General features: G+C 39.0%; 1 protein-coding gene across 3 annotated transcripts in view; it reads left to right on the top strand.

Moving 5' to 3' along the window:
• The window catches only part of TBC1D32 (TBC1 domain family member 32), a 199,344-nt gene that overhangs the window by 44,454 nt on the left and 131,425 nt on the right, over positions 1-23,465 (top strand). For all 3 annotated transcript variants that reach the window (XM_084777382.1, XM_084777383.1, XM_084777384.1), the window contains 4 exons: positions 7,298-7,388; positions 14,043-14,183; positions 19,324-19,416; positions 22,252-22,394. In XM_084777382.1, the coding sequence (XP_084633508.1) occupies positions 7,298-7,388; positions 14,043-14,183; positions 19,324-19,416; positions 22,252-22,394 (468 nt within the window). The remainder of the gene's footprint in view (positions 1-7,297; positions 7,389-14,042; positions 14,184-19,323; positions 19,417-22,251; positions 22,395-23,465) is intronic.

The following is a 23,465-nucleotide window of genomic DNA, read 5'->3' as shown; positions in this document are numbered from 1 at the left end:
TCTGGTTTTATGTTGAGGTTTTTAATCCACTACACTTGGACTTTAGTTTTGTGCATTCACCGTGACCAAGTAGGCTTCACCCAGGCTTACAGGCATAGTTCAATATATGGAAAGCCATCAATGTAATCCATCATATCAACCACATGATCACCTCCTTAGATGCCAAAAAAAAAAAAAAAGCATTTAACAAAATACAACACTCATTCATGTTAAAAGTCTTGGAGAGGTTAGGGATACAAGGCATATACCTAAACATAGTAAAGGCAACATACAGCAAGCCTATAGCCAACATCAAACTAAACAGAGAGAAACTTAATTAAATTTCACTGAAATCAGGGACAAGACATGGCTGTCCGTTCTCTCTGTATCTCTTCAATATAGTTCTTGAAGTCCTAGCTAGAGCAATAAGACAACTAAAGTAGATCAAGGGAATACAGATTGGAAAGGAAGAAGTCAAAGTATCACTATTCACAGACTATATTATAGTATACAGAAGTGACTCCAAAAATTCTCTCAAGGAACTCCTACAACTGATAGACACCTTCAACAAAGTGCTGGATATAAAATCAACTAAAAAAAAACAAATCAGTAGTTCTCTTGTATACAAATGACGAACATGCTGAGAAAGAAATTAGGGAAAGTACACTCTTAACGTTAGCAAAAAAAAAAACCCCATAAAGTATCTTGGTATAACTGTAACAAACAAGTGAAAGACCTTTATGAAAAAAAACTTCAAGTCTCTAAAGAAAGAAATTGAAGAAGACATCATAAGATGGAAAGATCTCCCATGCTCATGGAGAATCAACATAGTAAAAGTGGCCATCTTACCAAAAGCAATCTATAGGGTCAATGCAATCCCTATTAACATATCTACACAATTTTTTTTTACAAACCTTGAAAGATCAATTCTCAACTTCATATGGAAAAACAAAAAACCCAGAATAGCTAAAACAATCCTGTACAATAAAAGATCTCTGGAGGAATCTCCATCCCTTATCTCAAGCTGTACTATAGAGCAACCATAATAAAACTGCATGGTACATATACACTATGGAATACTACTCAGCTATTAAAAACAAGGAATTCCCGAAATTTGTGGACAAATGGATTGAGCTAGAAATGATCATAATGAGTGAGTTAACCCAGAAGCAGAAAGACTCAAATGGTATATACTCATTTATATCTGCATACTAGCCCAAGGGGCATGTCCTATGAAAATCTTCACTTACCAGGAAACTGGGACAGAGGAGAAGACATCCTATTGGGACTCTAGGTGAGAGAAGCATGGGAGAATAGCAAAGTAGAAGGATCCAGAGGGTCCTAGAAACCTACAAGAAGAACATTATGATAGGCAGATTTGGGCCCAGGGGTCCCGCTCAAACTATGGCACCAGCCAAGGACAATACAGGCCGTAAACTTCAAACCCCTACCCAGATCTAGCCAATGGACAGGACATTCTCCACAGTTGAGTGGAGAGTGGAGTCTGACTTTCACACGTACTCTGGTGCCTCATATTTGACCATGTCCCCTGGAGGGGGAGACCTGGTGGCACTCAGAGGAAGGACAGCAGGTTACCAAGAAGAGACTTGATACCCTATGAGTGTATACAGGGGGAGGAGGTCCCCCTCAGTCACAGTCATAGGGGAGGGGAGTAAGGGGAAAATGGGAGGGAGGGAAGAATGGGAGGATACAAGGGATGGGATAATCATTGAGATGTAACAAGAATAAATTAATTAAAAAAAGGAAAAAAAAACCACCGAACAACAACAACAACAACAACAACAACAACAACAACAACAACAACAACAAAAACCCTGCATGGTACTAGCATAGAAATAGGCTGGTTGACCAATGGAATTGAATTGAAGACCCAGAAACAACCCTGTACATCTGTGGACAATTGATTTTTGACAAGAAGCCAAAACCATACAATGGAAAGAAGATAGCATCTTTAATAAATGGTGCTGGTCTAACTGGATGTCAACAAGTAGAAAAACTACTAACTTTTCTTGCTGTGTTTCATTAGAAAATTAATAGGCATCTAATAAAATAAAATAAAATAGAAACAAACCCGAATAGGACAAAACAAATGACCAGAAAGAAAAGGTACCAAACCAAAAGCAAAAGAAACACGTAGATGCAGAGACTTGCACACAGAAATGCCATAAAAAACAACTGCAAGGTAAAAATAAATGAACAAACAACCAAAAATCTCTTCATGAAATACTATTGAGTTTGTTTGTGGGCTGGAGCGATGGGTCAGCCTCTAAAGGGTAGGCCCACAACCACAATGCAAAGAGTTTATTAGGTGTTGGTCAACTCCTGCTAGGCACGGGGCCTGCCATTAACTGTTTTTTGTTTACCCAGTGAGACTGTTGGAGAAAACTCAAATTTTTCTTTGTGGCTGGTTACCAGTTGTATATAGCTTCTGGGTTAGGGAATGGGGCTTCTCCTCTCAGTGCTGGGACTTCTTCATCTGGCTTAGACCTGTGCAGGCCGTACATGCTGCCACAGTCTCTGTGAGGTAGGTTATATGTGCATCAGTCCTGTTGTGTCTAGAAAGCCTTGGTTTCTTGGTGTCTTCTGTTCCCACTGGCTTGTACTATTGTCATGCCTCTTTTTCTGCAGAGTTCCCCCTTGAGCCCTGAGGGGAGCAATTTAATGGAGACATCCCAATTAGGACTGAGTGTTCCAAAGTCTTCCACTCTGTGCTTATTGTCCAGTTGTGGGTCTCTGTATGTATTTCCATCAACTGTAGCAGGAAGCTTCATTGATGATGGCTGAACAAGCCACTGATCTATGAGTATCGCCGACTGTTGTTAGGCATCACTTTATTACCGTGTTCCTTTAGCAGAACAGTGCTATTTGGTTTTCTCCCAGGTCCCTGGCCTCAGGATTCTGGCCACCCAAGCAGTGTTAGGTTTGGGTTCCTTCATATGGAGCAGGCCTTAAATCTAATCAGACATGATGGGTTTCTTTCCTAGTTAGGGTTATTGTTGCTGTGATGAAACTCCATGACCAAAAGCAACTTGGGGAGGAAAGGGTTTATTTCAGTCACAGTTCATCAACAAAAGCAGTGAGGGCAGGATCTCACACAGGGTAGGAGCCTGGAGGCAGGAGCTGATGCAGAAGTCATGGAGGAGGGCTGCTTACTGGCTTGCTTCTCATGGCCTGCTCAACCTGTTTTCTTACAGAACTCAAGACTGTCAGCCCAGTGGTGACACCACCCACAGTGGGCTAGGTCCTCTCTCATCTATCATTAAAAAAAATGCCCTATAGGCTTGACTATAGCCCCATTTATTGGAGACATTTTCTCATCTGCTAGCATAGTTACACCCACAGCTTTTGTGTCGCTAGTGTCCCAGCATATCTTTTGGACAGGGCCCTGTTGTACATCAAAGGGTTTGTAGCTGGCTGGTGTTTACCTTTCTCCCTGGATAGTGTGCAGAGTACCTTCCTGTACCATGAACATGAACACTAGTCAGCTAGATTGAAGGCTCCAAGTAGGAACCAGCTCTAATTCTCCATGTTGGTTAAGTTATGTAGGTGTTGTCTTCATCAGTAGGGCCTTCCCATCAGTTTGTGGAGAGGAACCAATAGTTTTGGCAATAGCATGAATGGTTTTGGGGTTTCCATGGGACCCTTTGGCCATGAATTCAATTAGATGTAACAGATTCCTGATACTAGAAGATGTTTAGCTGGGGCTTTCTCTTTCCCATTATGTGGTGATTCCTGTTAGATTACTTTCAGGTGTACGTATACTTATAAGAAAGTTCTATTGTAGCAGGCTTCCATAAAACCCCTTAATTGGTCCTTAGCTTTGGCTGTCCCACCCCCTATTACCTCTCTTAATTTCTTCTCTCCCTCTTCTCATTTTATCCTTCCATCCCAGTTTCCATCACCCTCCCCCAACCCCCAGTCATCAATAACTATTCGTCCTATTTTCCTTTACTAGGGAGAGCCCTCCCACCTCCCTAGCTCCTTACTCTGTACGCTGTGGTGATCCAGCGTGCTTACTGAAGACTTAAGAGCTAACGTTCACATTAAGTGAATATATATCATATTTTGTACCTTTGGGTCTGGGTTACTACACTCAGGATGATTTTTTCTAGCTCTATCCATTTAACTCTGAATGTCAGGATTTCAAGCAGCTCCTATTTTAAATCACTTTAGGTGATAGTTGCATTTTGTCAGAAAATAGGTTGAGTATACTACAGAGAAGCATTACAGCCTAAAGTGACAGTTAAGAGGCTGGACAGTAAGCTAAGAAAAAGATGATAGAAGTGTAAGTTAAGCCAGTGACAGAGAATTGGGATACAAGATGGTTTAGCGATGCCATATTTAGGGAACAGGATTTAGAGGCTGTGGCTTTTGAAAGGGCAGCTGGTGAAGACTTGGATAATGGATTCAGTAATGCCTTTAGCTGAGGAAATGTCACAGTGGGAGAAGGACACTTTCTGGGAAAGATGCTGCTGCTCAGATGTGGTTGGTTAGGGTATGTTGAGTTTAGGATACACACCTCATCGGGCGTGGATCTGGCCCTCCAAAGTCTGATTTAGGCAAGGTGGAAGTGGATCTGTCATGTAGTACAATGGAAGGGAACAAAATAAAAAAGAAAAGATTCAGGTGCCTAATGAATGTGAAAGGGTAAGTTTTTAGCTTTCTTTTTCTCCTTGAGTTATCACAGGCCAGTTTATGTCTTCCAGCATTGGCTTGTGATAACATGAGTGAAATATTGTCCATGGAGGAGTCCCTTAGGGACTCTGTGCTCAGATTATCTTACTGGGTTTGGTCCTGGATCTCAGATTAGTAGATTGAAAACCTGTGTGCCATGTGAACAGCAATATTCGTAGAAACAGTTTAGGTATGTGGAAAGCTTCTTATAATTTTTTGTGAATATTAACTAAACAACAGCAATAACAGAAAAAGAACCTCTATATGACCATAGCCTACCCACCAGAAAAGTGAGGTCCTGCTCCAGGACCACATACCAGCCGCTGCTTTCTGTTATCTGTTTCTTTAGGGATCTTTACATTTTCAGTCCTTATTCATTTATACTCTAGCTCTCCCCACCCACCAGAGACTGCTCACCAGCAATGTTACACCACCAGGGTCAGCTCTCATCAGCCCTTATCTTACTGAGGGCATCTATTTTGTTCAGAAATTAGAATTAAAAGGCATCGATAAAAAGTATGTCTTTGGGGCAGGAGAAATGGTTCAGTGGTTAAGGGCATTTGAGAGGACCGAGGATTGCTTTCCAGCACCTACATGGCAGCTTACAACCGCCTGTAAGTCCATTTTAAGGGATTCAATAGGGAGGGGAGTAAAGGGAAAATGGGAGGGAGGGAAGAATGGGAGGATACAAGGGATTGGATAACCATTGAGATGTAACAAGAATAAATTAATAAAAAAAGGAAAAAAAATAGTCTCTTCTCACCTCTCAGGGTACCTGCGTGTATGTGGTGCACAGAAACCACACAGACACATATACACAAAATAACATGAATAAATATAATATAAATATATATGTATATATAAATATAAAATAATATAAATAAATAAACTTAAAAAGAAGTATGTCTGTGATGAAGGTGGTTGGAAGTCTCGACTGTGAAGAACGGAGACATGATAGCTGAGACTTTCGGGGGCAACAAGAGTGTTCGTCATTTTTTATTGTGACTTTGATCTTTGAAATGTTTAAAATTAGTTTTCTGAGATTCTGATATTTGAGGTGGAAACAAGTGCTTGGTCCATGTGGCGTTTTGCTGGGTGAGTGAGAATAAAAGACCCACAGTAAGGGAGCTGAGAGAAGAGTTTTATGATATTGAGCACAGAGTAGTTCTGTTAGGTGTGCAGAACTTATAAAATAAGAGTGGTATTTTATTTCTATAAACATATTTTATTATTTTTAAGATTTATATATGCCTGCCTGCATGTGTGTCTGTGCATCATATGTCCACCTGCTGCTTGTAGAGGTTTTGTTGTGAGCCGCCATGTGGATGCTGGGAACCAGACCTGGTCCTCTGTAAGGACAAGTGCTGTTAACCACTGATTCATCTATTTAACACATATAGTTTAAATTTTAACTATTATTTAACAATTATAGGAGTGATTTTCTCAATTTGTATTTTCTTAAATCACTTTTTAAAGTTAGCATGCTCAGTGATAGGATTACATATAGTATCTTTTAAAATTTTTTATTAAATATTATTTTATTATTTACATATGCATTTATATTATTACCCATATATACAATAAACTATCTGCAGCAAGAAGAACCATGAAACAATAAGGAATTATATAAATGGTAACATTCTTAGTGTTTTGGCTATTAGTATTTGGCAACCTTGAAGAAAGCATCTTTCCTATTTTGGTGCGTCTAAAATTCTGAATGTAAATCAATATCATATCTTGTCATTATCAACTTAAAACATCTATCTAGACCTAAAAATATCTTAACCCCTAGACAACTGAGCTTAATTATAAAATTAAACTATCTGTCTTCTTGCTATAGGTAGTTTATTGTATATATGTGTAGTAATATAAATGTATATGTAAAAAGTAAAAAATGTTTAATAAAAAAGGAAAAAACCCAAAAAACCAAAAAACTAAACTATCTGGTCTTCAACCCCATCAGAGACTTGAGAAGGAATAAAATTGATTACCTGAGTAAACAGGGGATGCAGGTTAGTAGCTTCCCAAATGAGAAGGTGACAAAGGCAGTTTGCTACTTGAGCAGTCACCCAAAACTCTCTATAACGTTGGAACATCATCTTCAGCCTTCTGGCCCAATATATCTGACAGACATATTTGTGAGACAGGAACTATTGAGGACTTGCTTACCCTGTCTTGGCAGAATTCGGCTGTCGACTCTGCCTGTATCCAAGCTTGTCCTTTTTTAGGTAGACTTCTGTCTGTGGTAGAAACGAAGACGTTTTGTTCAGTGGCTGGTTTGCAACATTCAAATCCATCTCCATAAGGAGGTTCTTTAATGCTCATCATCCTCTTTGAGGTAGTCTGGGTGTATACATACATATCATTAGACTTTGTTGTTGTTTTGAGACAGGGTTTCTCTGTGTAGCCTTGGCTGTCCCAGACTCACTTTGTAGACCAGGCTGGCCTTGAACTCAGACATCCACCTGCCTCTGCCTCCCTGAGTGCTGGGATTACAGGTGTGCGCCACCATGCCCAGCCATGTCATTAGACTTTAATAGCCTTGATTTTTGAAATTTTGGACACAGAGACTATGTATTTCTGGAACTAATCAGTTGTTTTTATGTACTTTTTTAAAAATCAGATAACTACAGCAGTTCAGCAGTGTGTTCAGTACTTGGAGTTATGTAAAGCTATGAAAGCTGATGAAATTTTAGGACATTCAAAGCACTGTGGTAAGTATTATTTTCTTCTATTACAGATGTTAAAATGGCTAACATTATTACTAAAAGAACTTACTAATGCCTTAAAATTCTTAAAAATCTTATTTTTCAAAAAGCTTTATTTTATTCATCATATATAGTACTGTATTATGTAAGGACATTTTTGTACATATATATTATGTGGTAAGCACATTTTATTTCTATCATATCCCTCTACTTTCCCTTCCCCTTCCACTCCATTCTCCTTTTTTCCCCTAGATTATTTGGTCTTTGCTTTAATATCACACACATATAATACATATTTTGTATATACAAACACACACGTATGTATGTACTTGTATATACATGATATATATGTTAGATGTATATGTTATATTTGTATGATTTTATGAATATTAAATCTAGGAACCAAAAATAAAAGAAGACATACCGAGACAGTTTTAATTTCTTAATATGATTATTTCTAGTTAAATGTATTTTCCTGAAAATGGTAAAAGTTCATATTTTTTTGTGGCTGAAAATATTTTGTCTCACACACACATACATATGTATATGTGCATATATTTCCATTCCCTTGTTGTTGGACACTTCGGTTGGTTTTGTAACTTAGCTACTGTGGATGGTATCTTAATAGGTTTGATGTATAAACATGTCTGTTGTACACTGAGAGTTCTTTTGGGCAAACACCCAGGAATGCCATTTCTGGATCTTATGATATTCTTGTTTTGAGTTTTTTGAGAAACTCCTATACTGATTTCCAAAGTGCCTGGGCTAATTTACATTTCCAGCAACAATTTTAGGGCCCCCTTTTACTCACAGTCTCCCCTGAGTTTGGTGCTACCTTGCTGTCTTTTTATTATTTTTATTTTTACATGTATGGGTGTTTTGCTTGTATGTATGTCTGTGTACCACATGCATGTCTGGTGCCCGTGTTGGCCAGAAAAAGGCATTGGATTCTCTGAAATTAATGTGAATAGATGGTTGTGAGCTACATTATGGGTGCTGGGAATTGAACCCAGGTCCTCGGAAGAGCAACAAATGCTCTTCACTGCTGAGCCATTTCTCTGATCCTACTCATTATTCATTTCCTTTATGCCTGCTCATCTGATTGGGCAAGGTGGATTTTAGTTGGCTCTTCTCTGATGACAAGTGAGGCGACATTTTTCATACATTCTTTGATCATTTCTGTTTTACCTTTTGAGAACTGTCATTCGTTTAATTGGCTCACTTTCTGATTGGGGTGTTTGATTTCATGTTTTCTTTTTGAAGTGTATATTCTAGATATTAGCTGTCTCTCTGATGTGTAGCTAGCACAGATTTTCCCCCTGTTGTGCTGTCTACTGTTTCCTTTGTTGTATAGCCATTTTTGACACGAAGTCCCATTTGTTGGTTGTTGGTTTTGTTTCCTGAAAACAAAGTCCTATTGAGAAATGCATATCTTGGAGTGTCTTCCCCAATTTTTATTCTTTAGCGGTCTCAGAGCTTTAGGTACTATTTTGAGATCTTAGATCCATTTTGAGATGATTATTTTTTATCTGTTTGTTTTTGTTCAGATAAAGATGCAGTTTCATCTTGTATCTGAGACAACAGTGGCCTGTGTACTACTAATGAAGGGGCCGTCTTCTCCAGTGTGTATCTTTTGGTCCCTTTGTAAAAAAAAAAAAAAAAAACGAGGTGCTTATATTTATTGGATTGTGTTGGTACCATGAGGTTCTGTGCCTGTGGCTCTACAGGATAAGTTGAAATCAGGTTCCCCTAGACTTAAGAAAAGAAAAGAACTGCTTTGACTCCCTAGGGTCTTCAGTACTTCCATGTGGCTGTTGAGGTTGTTTTAAGTATTTCTGTGACAGATGATGCCAGAATTTTGATGGAAATTGAATTGAACCTGCAGATTGCTTTTGGTAGCATAGCCATTTTCATTTTATATTCAATCTTCTCAGTGTTTTAAGGTTCTCATTGTAGACCTCAATCACGTTCTTGGTTCAATTTATAAGTAGGGATTTTTGATGTGGTTATGAATGGAATTGTTTTTCTGATTTTATTCTCAGCATGCTTTTTTGTGGTACTGATTTTTTATTTGATTTTGTACGTTAATTTCATGTCCTGTCATATTGGTGAAAGTGTTCAGCGGATTGAAAAGTTTTCTTATGATGCCTTCTTTGTATTGTTCTTATTTTTGCAAGTAAGGATACATTGACTTTTTCTATTTGTATCCTTTTTATTTCTCTTGTCTTATTATTTTAGTGAATACTTCAAATACTCTATTGTGTAATAGTTGGAGAAAGTGGACAGACACCCCGTCTTGTTCCTGATCTTGGTGGAAATGCTTTCACGTTCCCCCTACTTAGTATAGTTGGTGGCTCAAGGCCATTGTATGTAGCCTTTGCTCTGTTGAGGTATGTTCCTTCTATTCTTGCTCTCTGTCTTCTATTCAGGATTGCTGTCATGAAAGGATGTTGCAGTTTGTCAAAAGCCTCAAGTGCATCAAGAATTTGTGATTTCCCTTGAGCTCACTTATGTAGTATATTAGCCATCCCCGTGTCTCTGGAGTGGAGTCAGCTTGGTCACCATGAGTGATCTCTTCCTGTTTCGGAATTCATTTTGTAAGGTTCTCATACACTGTTTACCAGGGAGATTGGTCCATAGTTCTTTCTGTTGTCTTGTGTCTCTATTAGACCTGGGCATCAGAATAATCCTGCCATTGTACAAGGGGTTTGATAGGAGTTCTTTTTCTCTTTTATGGAGTGGCTAGAAAAGCACTGGCAGCCCCTCCAGAAAGGTCTGGTAGATCCAACAGTGAATTCCTGTGGGCCTAGACTTGCTTTAGATGGGAGACTTTATTTTTTTCTCTGTTACAAACTCATTGCTTTCTATAGATATTAATATAAAATTGTCTACCTTGGGGCTGGAGAGATGGCCCACCCAGGTTCAGAGCACTGGATCCTGGTTTAGTTCCTAGCATCCACATGGTGGTTCAGAACCATTCCTAACTCCAGTTTTTGCTAATCTGATGCCTTCTTTTATTAGCCAAGTGCACTAGGCATTACTCAGACATATAAGCAGGCAGACATCTATCCACATGAAGTAAGATACAACTTTAATATTGTTTATCTCATTATAGTTTAATTTTGGCAGGTTATGTCTATTTTGAAATATATTCATTTCTTTTAGGTTTTATGTGCATTATAATGATATTCTGAATTTTCTTGTTATTTATTTTCTTTTTAATCCCTGATTTTATTAATTTGCATTTTTTTACTCTTGATTAATTTGGCTATGGGTTAGCCAGTCTTGTTCATTTTTTCAAATAACTAACTCTTAGGGTGATGAGATAGCTCAAAGGGGTAAAATTACATCTCATGTAAGCCATGGTAACCTCAATCCAATCCCTAGATCTCATGGTGAAAGGAGAGACCCACTCCTGTCAGTTGTTCTCTGACCTTCACACAGTGAGGTAGTACACAAATGCTAGCACTTATGCTCATTTTACACACACACACACACACACACACACACACACACACACACACACACACAGAGTTAATATATAAATAATAAAAAAATTAAAAATAAGAACCAATTCACCAACTCTTTGTCTCATCATCACTTTTTATGTCATTAATTTCTTCTCTGGTCATAATTTTTTCTTTCTGTTTATCAATGTTTGCCTGTTCCTGTTTTCCAAAGCCCTTAGCTATGTCCTTATTTATCTGATATGTGTCTGGTTTGCTAACATTGGCATCTTTAGCTTCCCTTCTTAGAACTACACTTGTGCATTATAGCCATTTCCTTGTAATGTATCATTTAGTCAGGCGCTTATGTTTGGTAGGAGCAAGAGCTACACAATATGCAGTCTTTTTGTTGTTGCTTTGTGTGTGTGTGTGTGTGTGTGTGTGTGTGTGTGTGTGTGTGTGTGACTTCCACCCTATGTTTTTCTCTACTGAATTTCAGTATGAGCTCCATAACATGGCTCTCAATTTCCTTCCATGTGTGATCTGTTTTTCTTAGGCTCCTTTGAGTACCAGTGCTTTTGTTATTTACTTCTGCTCCCCTTGCCTCACCCACAGTGACCACAGCAGTGATGCCTCTTTATTATAAAGCAGCGAACTTCATCTTAGATGCTCAACATTTTTACTTTGCATCACCTGCTCCTCTTTTTCTTAAAGAATGTTTTTTAAAAATTATTCATTCATTTTTGTCTGCATTGGTGTTTTGCCTGCATGTATATCTGTCTATCTGTGTGAGGCTGTCAGATCCCCTGGAACTGGAGTTACGGAGAGTTGTGGGCTGTCATGTGGTGCTCCGAATTGAACCTGGGTCCTTTGGGAGAGCAGCCAATGCTCTTAACTGCTGAGCCATCTTTCCAGCCCTGTACCACCTGTTTCTTGGGCTACTTTTCTTACATTTTGTAGCTCAAGATATTAATCTGATATCTTTTGTGATTCTGTTATTTTTATATTGTTTTTCTAAGCAAAAAAGTTATTTCAAGAATATTAAGACATTTTATAATTTATTGTTGGGTAAATTCTTTTTTTTCTTTTTTAATTTTTTTATTAATTTATTCTTGTTACATCTCAATGGTTATCCCATCCCTTGTATCCTCCCATTCTTCCCTCCCTCCCATTTTCCCCTTATTCCTCTCCCCTATGACTGTTGGATAAAATCTTAAACTCAAAGCAATGAAAATCTTCAAAGATAACATTTTAAAAGCTGATGCATTTAGTAAATGAGAAAGCATAAAAATTCTACCTTATTTTTTCATAATAAATTTGTGTTACTTCACACATTTGTTAAATTTTCTAATTTGTTGATATTAAATTTGCACCTCATACTTGCTCATCCTCATTTTTATTGTATTGGCTTTTTCTTGGATTTGTATTTCGGGTTGTTTCACTGTATTTTTTTGCCATTTATTTACAAATGCTTGTTCATTTCTCCAGTAGTTTGTTAACTTGGATTGGTATGGCCTTCCATTATTTTTGATACTCAAGGTATTGAACAGAGAGGAGTTTCCATATTGGTAGTAAGGTCACAAATTTAGATTCTCTGCCTCAGTTACTATGAATTAGTTTATAATCTGGCTAGATGTTACTTTGGCTTGGATGTAGATGTCGTCACCCAGAGGCTAATGTGTCTTAACTATTGGTTCTCATCTGGAGGTGCTGTTTTTGGAGGAGGTGGACTTTGCCAGAAAGGAGAGTGTGGCTAGGAAGTGTCACTTGAAGGTTAGAGCCTTCTCCTATTCTGGAGTGAGCTGTCTTTGCAAACACACACCAGGTTATGAGCAAGCATCCGCAGGAGTTGTCTTAGTAGTGCCCTCTCTGCCATGATGGGTGATATCCCTGAACTAGGAGTACAAATAAACTTCTTTGTAATAAGGTTGCTTTTGTCAGGTAACCAAAGAAGAGTATAAGAAAGGGGTTCATTGATGTGACAGACTGTGATTTTTAGTCCCTTTGAACATGGTTTGCTGAGCAGGCTAACCTGGAAGGCACAGACCCTCAAGACCATACTGTCTCACTGACCCTGAGCTGCCATTATAGACACATGCTATCATGCCTTTGTGTTGCTGTGTGGTTTGGGTTTTTTTGTTTTTAATGGGTTCTGGGGATGAAACTCATTCCTTGTTCTTTCAAAGTAAGAAATTCCTTGACTTCACTATGTTCCTAGTCCTTCTGAGTAGTTCTACACATCATAAATAGACTAGAATTTTGTAAAATTGATACGTAATACACCTTTAACATATAGGTGATGAGTAAATGAATGGAGAATATGTATTGGATAATACCTATTTTAGCGATTCTAACTTTAGTTACAAACATGGTTGTAATCAATATGACCTACTGTATGTGGTACAAATGGTATCCTTTATTCAGAATGTTGGGACCAGAGCCATGTCAAATGTATTCCAGAGCTTATTCAACATTGGAATATTTCCATAGACTTATCTGTGTTGGCTTTTCATGTGGTTGCTCCAGTTCCATTTCTGTTGCTGCGACAAAAGGCAACAGATGTGAGGAGAGGGTTTATTTGGCTGACAGTTCTAGGTTACAGTCTGTTATTATAGGGTAGTCAAGACAGGAGCTTAAAATGTCACTTCCACAGCTGATGACGCAGAGATAATAAAAACATAGATCCTTTCTTGCTTGCTCCCAGTTTGCTCTTTTTATTCTTCTGGACCCTCTGCCTAGGGAACCACACCACCCACAATGGCCATAGTCTTTGTATATCAGTTATCAATCAAAGCAATTTCCCAAGGACATGCTCACAAGGCAGCATGGGCTAGTATTTCTCATTAAGACTCTCATCCTCGTGGTTTCTAGGTTCTTTAATGTTGACAACTAAAACCAACACAGTCATAAAAATTAAACACTTTTCTTATTGACTTCTTTCTATTTTTTCTTGAAGCCTGTCTTTACTGATGGGTAACCCTGGCAATATGATGGTATTTCAACAGTTGTTTCTAATTTTATAATGACTACTGACCCTCAGATCTATTGTAAAATATTATAGGAAATAATAAGGAAAATAAATGTTTAAAATTTATACCACTAGTTTCTCTAACATAGAGGATACTGTGTTTGATTTTCAGGTGGGGGGTTGAAGACAAGCCTTATGAAATATAATATTATTAAAATAAATAATCTTGTTTGCTCCTCTTTTTAGGAAACAAGCAAAAGAGCTTCTACTACTCAGGACAAGAATTGCAATATATTTATTTCATTCACTCACTGTGCCTTTTAGGAAGATTGTTGATCTATACACAAGGCAGAAGATTATTCCCCATAAAGCTGAAGAACAGAAAAGGTAAGTGCAATTTGGACAAGTGAGTAGGAAAAGGCATGATAAGATTTACCACACACAGGTTCATATTCATCAACCTGGCTTGGTGTCTGTCTTGGTCTCAGTTCTATGGCTGTGAAGAGACTCCATAACCATGGCAACTCTTATACAAGCAAGCATTTCATTGGGGCTGGCTTACAGTTTCAGAGGTTTACTCCGTTATCATCTGGGCTGGGGCATGAGAACATGCAGGCAGACATGGTGCTGGAGAAGGAGCTGAGAGGTCTACATCCAAATACGCAGGGAGCAGGGAGAGCCGCTCTGGGCCTGCATGGGACTTTTGAAACCTCACAGGCTCCTTCCCAGTGACACACTTCCCTCAATACGTCCAGACCTCTTAATCCTTCTCAAGTAGTGTCACTCCCTGATGACTAAGCACTCAAGTCTAGGAGCCTGTGGGGGACATTCTCACTCAGACCACCACAGTGCCTGCTTTGGCACTATATTAGTTTGTTCTCCATCTCTGTAATTAAATACTGTGATCAAAAGCAACTTGACAGACGAGGCTTTATTTCACCTTACAGCTTATAGTCTACCATGAAGGGAAGTCAGGGAAGGAATTCAGTGTAGAAACCTTGAAGACTCAATGCATTAATCTGAATCGGAGACCTTGGAGGGGTGCTACTTACTGTCTTTGCATCTCATGGCTTGCTCCGCCGGCTTTCTTAGACCCCCCAGGACCACTTGCCCAGGGGTGGCACTACCCACAACGGGCTGAGTTCTCCCGCATGAATCACTAAACATGAAAATGCCCCTTAGACTTGCCCTACACGCAATCTGATAGATGCTCCCACCTCCCAGATGATTCTAGCTTGTGTCAAGTTGACAAAAGAAAGTAACCAGCACAGGGACCTAGCTACATTCCTTTTAGTCATTAGCACTTCGGAGATTTTTCTTTTAGTTTTTGTTTTTTAGTGTTAGTATATGCTTATTATTACTGTATATGTATTTACTTCTTTTCTTATTTCTCTCTTTTCAGAACCCTAGACTAGACATACTTGGTGATTCAATTCTGGGTATATAACTAGAAGACCTTATAAAACTTATGGGTAGCTTGCAGCTTGTCTCTGACCTTTTGAAGAAGCCACTCACTCTGTATCTCTGTTTCTCTGTGAAAATGGAATAATTATATCAATGATGATGAAATTTTGTGATCCTAGGATATACTTGATAGTTTCTCTTTTTATTTCTTTTCTTCTTTCTTTTTTGTCTTTCTTTCCCTCGTCCCTCCCTTCCTTCCTTCATTTCTCTCTCCTCTCTCTCTCTCTCTCTCTCTCTCTCTCTCTCTCTCTCTCTCTCACACACACACACACACACACACACACACACACACACACTCACACACACGTCAGCCTGACACAAGCTAGACTCATCTGAGAGGAGGGAACCTCAGCTGAAAAAATTCCTCCACAATCAGGCTGTAGGCAAACCTGTAGGGCATTTGCTTACATAGTGATGATGTGGGAGGGACCAGCTTGTCCTGGGTGGTGCCATTCCTGGGCTGGTAGTTCAGGGTTCTGTAAGAAAGCAGATTGAAGAAGCCATGGGGAGCAATTCTATTAGCAGCACCATCAGCTCCTGTCTCCAGGTTCCTGCCTTGAGCTCCTGCCATGGCTCTCCTTAGTGGTGAACTTAGGAGCTTTAAGGTGAAGTAAACTCTTTCTTCCCCAAGTTTTGGCCATGGTGCTTATTGCAGCAACAGAAACCCGAATTAAGACAGAAATTGGTATTAGGTCTTGGGGTATTGCTGTGACAGGACTGAGCATATTGTTTTGAGGAGGGTTGTGGAAGGACTTTGGGCCTGAAGAACCATTGAGTGTTGAAAGCCCTGTGGGATGTTCTGTGGGTGCCTAGATGCTAAGGGTCTTGAGCAGAATGCAGAAAATAGAGGCCTGGCTTGTTAAGGTCCAGAGTCCTTTGAAGATTCTGCTGGGGCAGATTTAAGTGATAGTTTGAACTAAGAATCACTGAAGAGAAACCTTCGCTCAGCTGATCAGCTAGGGCCAAAGAATCAGTTGTGATTAAGCAGAGACCAGCATCCCTGAGGCAACACCCTCTGAGAAGTGTTTCCTCAGGGTCAGCACATAGAAGCTGGGGTTCAGAGGTGGCCAAAGCTGTACCTTGTGCTGGCACCCCAACTTGGTAATGAGCGAAAGTCACCTGGGTGGTAGTTGTTTGGAAGGCACGAGGTGTTTATGGAGAGCAGGTGAGGCTTGGCACTGTCAGAGTACGGAGAAGCCATTGGTAAAAGGGAAAACTAATTAACAGTAGAAGCCCCAGGATTGAAGGAGTCATGAGGAGACGTTGAGGGGTGTCATCACGTGGCAGGGTCAGAGTCCTGAAAGGGAGGCTAGAAAAAGCCACTGAAGGCATCGCCCAGCTGCCGGAGACACTCCAGTGTTTCAGAGACACTAGGACCATGGAACTACCAAAGAGAACAGCAGTTGTGGAGTGGAGCCATCCTGAGCCTCTGAGACAAGCTGTTTGTGATGAGAGTTAGGGTTAGGAGCCCTCTGGAGCCTGGTGATGGTGACTGGGTCCCATACATCACCCTGATCTTTGTACACTGCTGAGTCATCCTTGTGCTTTGATTTGACTGTGACTCGGTCCTCTCTGAAGCAAGGAAGTATGTAACTTATTTTTTATTTTACAGAGGCCCACAGTCGAGAGACTTTTGAATTTTAGAGAGGCTTAGGAACCTTACAGAGATTTTAGATATTTTAGAGGGGCCATAGATATTTTAGGGAGACTGGCTATTTTAGGGATTTTGCAGATATAAGGAGACTAAACTTTTAAAGTTTTTGAATTTTAAAAGACTGTGAGACTCAAAGTTATACTAAGGTTTGTACTGTGATATTAATACTACAACATGGGAATTTCCATCTTAGTTCGGGTTTCTGTTGCTGTGATAAAACATCAGGACCAAAACCAACTTGGGGATGAAAGAGTTTATTTCACCTTAAAGCTTCTATGTCCATCACTGAGGAAAGCCATGGTAGGAGCTGATGCAGAGGCCATGGAGGGGTGCTGCTAATAGACTTGCTCCCCATGGCTTGCTCAGCCTGCTTTCTTATAGAACCCAGGACCGCCAGCCCAGGGATGGCACCACCCAGCACGAGCTGGTCCCTCCCCTCCCACATCCATCACTTTAAGAAACAGTTTTGCCGATAGCCTGGTCTTAGGAGGTATTTTCTCATCTGAGGTTCCCTCCTCTCAGATGACTCTACCTTGTGTCAAGTTCATAAACTATAGTCAGCACATAGGATGATGTTGGGGAGAGTATCATATCATGTTTTACTATATTATTTTTATACCGTCTTATTTAATTTAGCAAATTGAGACCAGTTATCATCTTTAAATTCTCCTAAGATATTATATCTGTACTAAGAACACAGGATAGAGAAGAGTTCAGCAAATCTTCTGAAAAGTGACAGTAAATGTTTTGTCCATGGTGAATAATATGCTGTTTATGGTTGTGCAAGAAAGCCAACAGAGTATGCCTAAGGCTGCTTTCCTCAGAATGCCCTGCTTGCAGGTTTGCATCTTGGCTGGCATATGGGGAGTTGGAGTCATATTAGTCTCAGACTGGTAAGGGCACTTTCGTTGTTTGTGTACTGTTTGTATGAGCATTACCATTTATGCTGAACACCAGGTTTGCTTTTGGGAGTTTAAAATTTTGATAGGTACTGGACAGAGGGTATCTCTGTGTTTACCCTCCTATGAGAACCTTGGGCAGTGCATCTCTAGTGAGATTACTTTGAAGGAATTGAATGTGTTCTGCATGACTCCCTTGGGAGAGGCTCTCGCAAGCTTCTGCATGCTTTGCTGGGGATTTTGTCTTCTGTGGCCTTTGTTTTTGATTTTGCTTTGTATAGTTGTACTATAATGTGTCATATGAACATTTTTATGTGGGTCCTGTGGATCTTTCAACTTAATCAAATCTGAAAGTGGGATTCAGGGCCCCTGACACATTTTAAAAGTGGAAAATCCATTCTTAGCTTGTCAGCCTTTCAAAATCTGATCCTAAGAACGGTAGTTTATTGATACTGTTACAAAGTCTATTCATGGAGAACCCTCCTGTCTAGATGTTTTATTTACCTTAATATTTGAGCTCCTTGCGAACCGACAAGGTGTTATGTACTTCTCTTACAATGTTCAAGGCTATGTCTTATAGTTTAAGACAGTGTGGGGATATCATGAAATCTTCAATTAAGGGTGTACTATTTCATATAGCATTGCTGGCTTTTATAGAACAAGAAACACGAGTGAATTTCCTTTGATATTTTTTCAGGTATTCAACTTTATATGCCTCTCATCTATAATAAATTTAGCACGTTATGTTCTTTTTAAAATGACTGTATTTCGCTTTATAAAGAATTACAGCGCATTTCAAAACTGAGTTTGAAAATAACAGAAACCAGTGATCAACTTTAAATTTCATAGGTTTTCCTGAATGTTCTAATGAAAGATTCTGTAGCAAGTCTTGGTAAAGTGTAGCTTGGGGCCTAACTTGGGGTCTTCTTTCTTGTCTATACCCTTGTGAACTAACCATGGTTTTAAACTATTAAATAGACTATTTTGTGGCATGTGGAAAACATGAACACTAAATACTGATGGTTTAATTGGTAGACAATGAAACTTGTCATTTATTTGTTGGTTGTATATGGCTAACTCGTGCTATGATATCCAACTTGCGAGCTTGTGATAGAGATGTTTGGGTGCAAAGCTTAAATTACTTACTACCTAGTCTTTGATGGGAAAAAGGCTGACCATGTTTACTGTACTAAGAAAGTTAGCTGAACCAACACATTGAGCTGAATTTTACTTACCGTAATTGAATTAACTTAAGCCATAGTGAGAGTCATGCATCTGTTGTGGATTTAAAAGATCAGCTCCAAAGAGTTGGCAGAACTGTGCAAGACAGTGGCCTAGGCACTGCCTTCGGACCACATTGTATTCTGGAGTAATGTCTGCTGGTCCGTAGCCCTCTTCAGACTGAGTTTACATAGAACTGTGATGTAATCTTTACTGGTGAAAGGAATGAATTAAATGTTTCTTAGTGTGTAAGCATGTTACAAATTACTTCTTCTTTTCTTTTGTAAAGATTCAGTATCTCTCACAAATCTGCTGGTCTTGTTTACTCAACTTATCTATTATTCACCAAGTTGTCCAAAGATGACATCAGTTGCATATTCAGGTAAATGTCCCATCCCTAAATTGATTGGCTGATTGATTAATTGTGGTAGACTTTGAACCCATGATGCATCTATTTTAAATAGAGGAAAAGAAATAATCAAAGATTTGAATATTTTCTTATCTAGATGGATTTAGTTACTTATCTATTTTGGTAAATAGGTTTATTAAGACTCCATGCTACATACAAGACATTACATTGGTTCTGAAGTAACCCATGAAATTTTATTTTGTTCATGGATGTTTTAAGACATCTGTAATCTATTAACCTTTTAGTTTAGAATCTGTTTGGCTGAGAATTGTAATATTTTCTTAATATTAAGATGATATCGAGAAACTTGATTAGTTGATGTGTTCCTTGTTATTTTCTGCTCTTTGTGCTTTCTAAAGTATTTTAATAAACTTGCTTGTTTTGGTTTGTACTAGTCACAGTTACTACTTCTGTGATGAAACACCATTAAAGCAACTTGGGGAGGCAAGGGTTAATTGGCTTATACTTCCATATCTCTCTTTATTGTAGAAGGAAGTCAGGACAAGAACTCACACAGGCAGGAACTTGGAGTCAAGAGCTGATGCAGAGGCCATGGCTGGCTCATCATGGCTTTCTCAGTCTGCTTTCTTATAGAACCCAGGACCACTTTCTCAGTGGTGGGCTGGGCCCTCCCCCACATCAATCACTAAGAAAATGCTCTGCAGGCCTGCCTATAGCCCAATCTTACTGAGGCATTTTTTCCAATTGAGACATCCTCCTTTCGAGTGACTCAAGATTGTGTCAACTTGACAGAAAGCTAGCCAGCACAACTGATCTCTGGGCAACTTGACACACAAACACATCACTGTTAAGCCACAACCTTTCCTTTCTCATTGATCCCCGAGATCTCATATTAACAGTAACAGCACAATATACAGGATTCCAAAATGTAAAAGTCCCACAATCTTTACATATTCAAACACCTAAAAATTTAATCTTTTTAAAATAGCCAGTCTCTTTTAAGATCCAAAATCTTTTAAAATTCAGTCTCTCAACTGTGCCTCCTGTCAAATCAAAAATAAGTTAAATACTTTCTTCAAGAGGGAAGAACTAGGGCACAGTCACATCATTGAAGTTGAAACCTTCAGTTGTTTTTAGGATCATTTGTTAAGTTTAAAGAAGAAGAGACTGCCTTCATGTTTTCTTGTAAATTGCCATTTACTCCTAAGCATGTTGACCAGCCTGTAAAAGTGTTTTACATTAGCTGGGTGTGGTGGTGTACACCTTTAATCCCAGCAGCCAGAAGCAGATGGATTGCTGTGAGCTGGAGGCAAGCCTGGTCTACAGCATGAGTCCAGGACAGCCAAGGTTACACAGAGAAACCCTGTATTGAAACCACTACAAGATGTTTTAAATTATTAGCATTAGCATTTAGGTAATGTTACTTTTCCTTTATACATAAATAAAAGTCTTCAAAGGAAAATGCAATGTCAGAAATAGTAATGTAAACCATAGTCTTCTACAATTGGGAAATAACTTGGAAACATTAGCACAAACTCTGAGAGCAAAGAGGAAGAGAAAAATGGATTGGGGTAAATATTAGTTATAGAATATATGTATCAATAGAGGGTTTTTTTTGTGTGGATATAATAGTGTATTATTGTTCTTAACTGATTCCAAGACCCTCTTCTGTCTCTACAGCATTTATACAATTGAACTGCTAGCTTTAGACCCCTGCTGCATATGTCCACAGCATAGTTTACAATGAAAGCAATTTCCTTGTTAAAAGTACTCAGAATTTTGGCTTACCGTCTAGCCCATTGTCTCTGTCTTTCTTCTCAGCTTGCAATTCTTAGTGTGTTGTTAAGTAGGCCTTCATTTATATCATGTGGATAGCTAAGTGTTCCTTGATAGTCTTTGTTATTGCAAACAAAGTCTCTCCTCTGGAACGGAACACTAAATCATTCCTCTTCTGGTCAGGTGTGAACTTGAAGTTAGCATGCTTATGGAATGAAGAGTGCTGTAACACTGATTAAAAATGTTTTTAGTTTTACATTGTTTCATTCTAGAGCACTCACATTCATATAAGGAAGTTAGATTAAGTAGATTAAATATCTAATATAAAAAATTTCAGTAGCTATTCCAACCGTGTTACACTTTACACACTTCTGGTTTTCTAGCTCATGTTTTAAAGGACGCTCTTAGGAATGCCCCTGCTATCCCTGCCATGTGGTAACATGGTGAGTCACCTTCTGGAAGCGTCCATTCTTTTGTGTCTTCTTTTTGCTTCTGATTTTATCTAAACGCTTCGTTTAATTTCCTACTAAGCTCATATACCCGAGTACATTTAAGAACATGAACAAATGGGAATGTAAACAAGCATGTTTTCTTTTAAGATTTATTTATTTTGTTTATTGTATATGAGTGCTTTATCTGCAGAAGAGGGCATCAGATAACATTATATAGATGGTTGTGAGCCACCATGTGGTTGCTGGGAATTGAACTGAGGACCTCTGGAAGATCAGGCAGCACCCCTAACCACTGAGCCATCTCTCCAGCTCCCAGCACGTTTTCTTAGAGGCAAAATGTTGAGTCATCTTCCAGTCATATCTTCAGTATCAAGGTGTGATTTTATGTCTAACTGAAAAATGTTATATTGTCTTTTGTCTTTTATTAGCTTGAGGAGATAGTAAGCTAATTGAGATAAGTTTCAGTTTATAACTCTCATCTTCTGGGCTTTAGTTGTGTGATTTTTTTTTTTAAAGCAACCGAATTCCCTTTGAACTTTATGGGACAGTAGGCGGTTCCCAGTGAGAAGCAGCACTAAGCGGTGCTTTGACTTTCTGTTTTATTCTTTCTGTTTCTCAGAGAATTATTCTCCTGCAAGTATGGTGACTGAGGTTCTGCGGATCCTCTGCGATCAGAAAGAGTGTGCCGTCGAGTGCTTGTACAACAGCACGGTGATGGAGGCACTTCTGCAGCCCATTCATAACTTGGTGAAAGGAACTTCGGTGGGTGTCACTAAGAGCAAAGGAGCCTCTTCAGCGCCTCGTATAGGTCAACACTTGGTGGATCTTCCGTTCTGACACTGTTGAAATGCTTTCATACAGATATTTCTTGCATGTATTTTTGGCACTTACGGATCTCTATTTGTTAATCACACCTCATACAGCTATTTGATTTATTAGTCACGATGGGTGGTGGGAATGGCACGTACACATACCACATCTCACATCTCATTTTTTTTTCTTAATCAAACTCAGTTCTGTTGATGTGAAAAACTTAGAAAAAGTTATTCTATTAAGAAGCGATTTGTCTTATGGATGTAATAAATCTTGTGAATGTCATATGTATTTTAATGGCAGTTTTATAGCTTTTCGAGATATGATTATATTTCTAAAGAGCCAACTCTGCAAGGAGGGAGAACTGGCGTGAGAAGGAAGGTGTTTGCAGCCTCAGAGCTGAGCAGCCATGCTGTCTTCATAGTTGACACAGGCCCTTCCTTGTCCTAGAGGATTTCACCACAGAATAAACTGAGGCTGAGGGAAGGGACCTATTCGATGTCACACATCCAACACGTGGCGATGTTGGTGTCCTCACCAGGACTGATGTATGTCCAATATAACCCTCCACTTCTCTGACTTAAATTCTTGTCAGCAACCTTAGAGTGTACAAGAAGCTGAAGCTAGTGTCTTTTATCTGCTTTGTAGTGTCTCCCTCCTGGGCCCCACTTAATTGGGTTATAAAATATTTTGTGGATTGTCCCTTGCTGAATAAATGTCACTATTTTTAACTTTGCACTTGCAAAGTTTTCTGTATATATGTACTGTTTACATTTTCTAAGCGATGCTGTGATACACTCTATATTTATTCAATGTCTTTCTCCCTGGAGTGATACTGGCTGCACATGAGGACAGCCTGTCCTGTGTAGACTAAAGGTTTTTTCCTTGTTTTTGCATTCCTGTGGCATGCTCTACAGTTGTCCTCATATTTGAATTATTATTTGCGTTTTTTGGTATTGCATTTCTTTATTTATTTTGTTAGCATTCATTGTGCTACCCACGTAGAGGTCAAGTGACAAT

Source organism: Acomys minous (assembly GCF_964271855.1).
Source record: "Acomys minous genome assembly, chromosome: 3".
Lineage (NCBI taxonomy): Eukaryota > Metazoa > Chordata > Mammalia > Rodentia > Muridae > Acomys > Acomys minous.
Note: the sequence above shows the minus strand (reverse complement) of the source record. Positions and strands in the feature narration are given on the sequence as shown.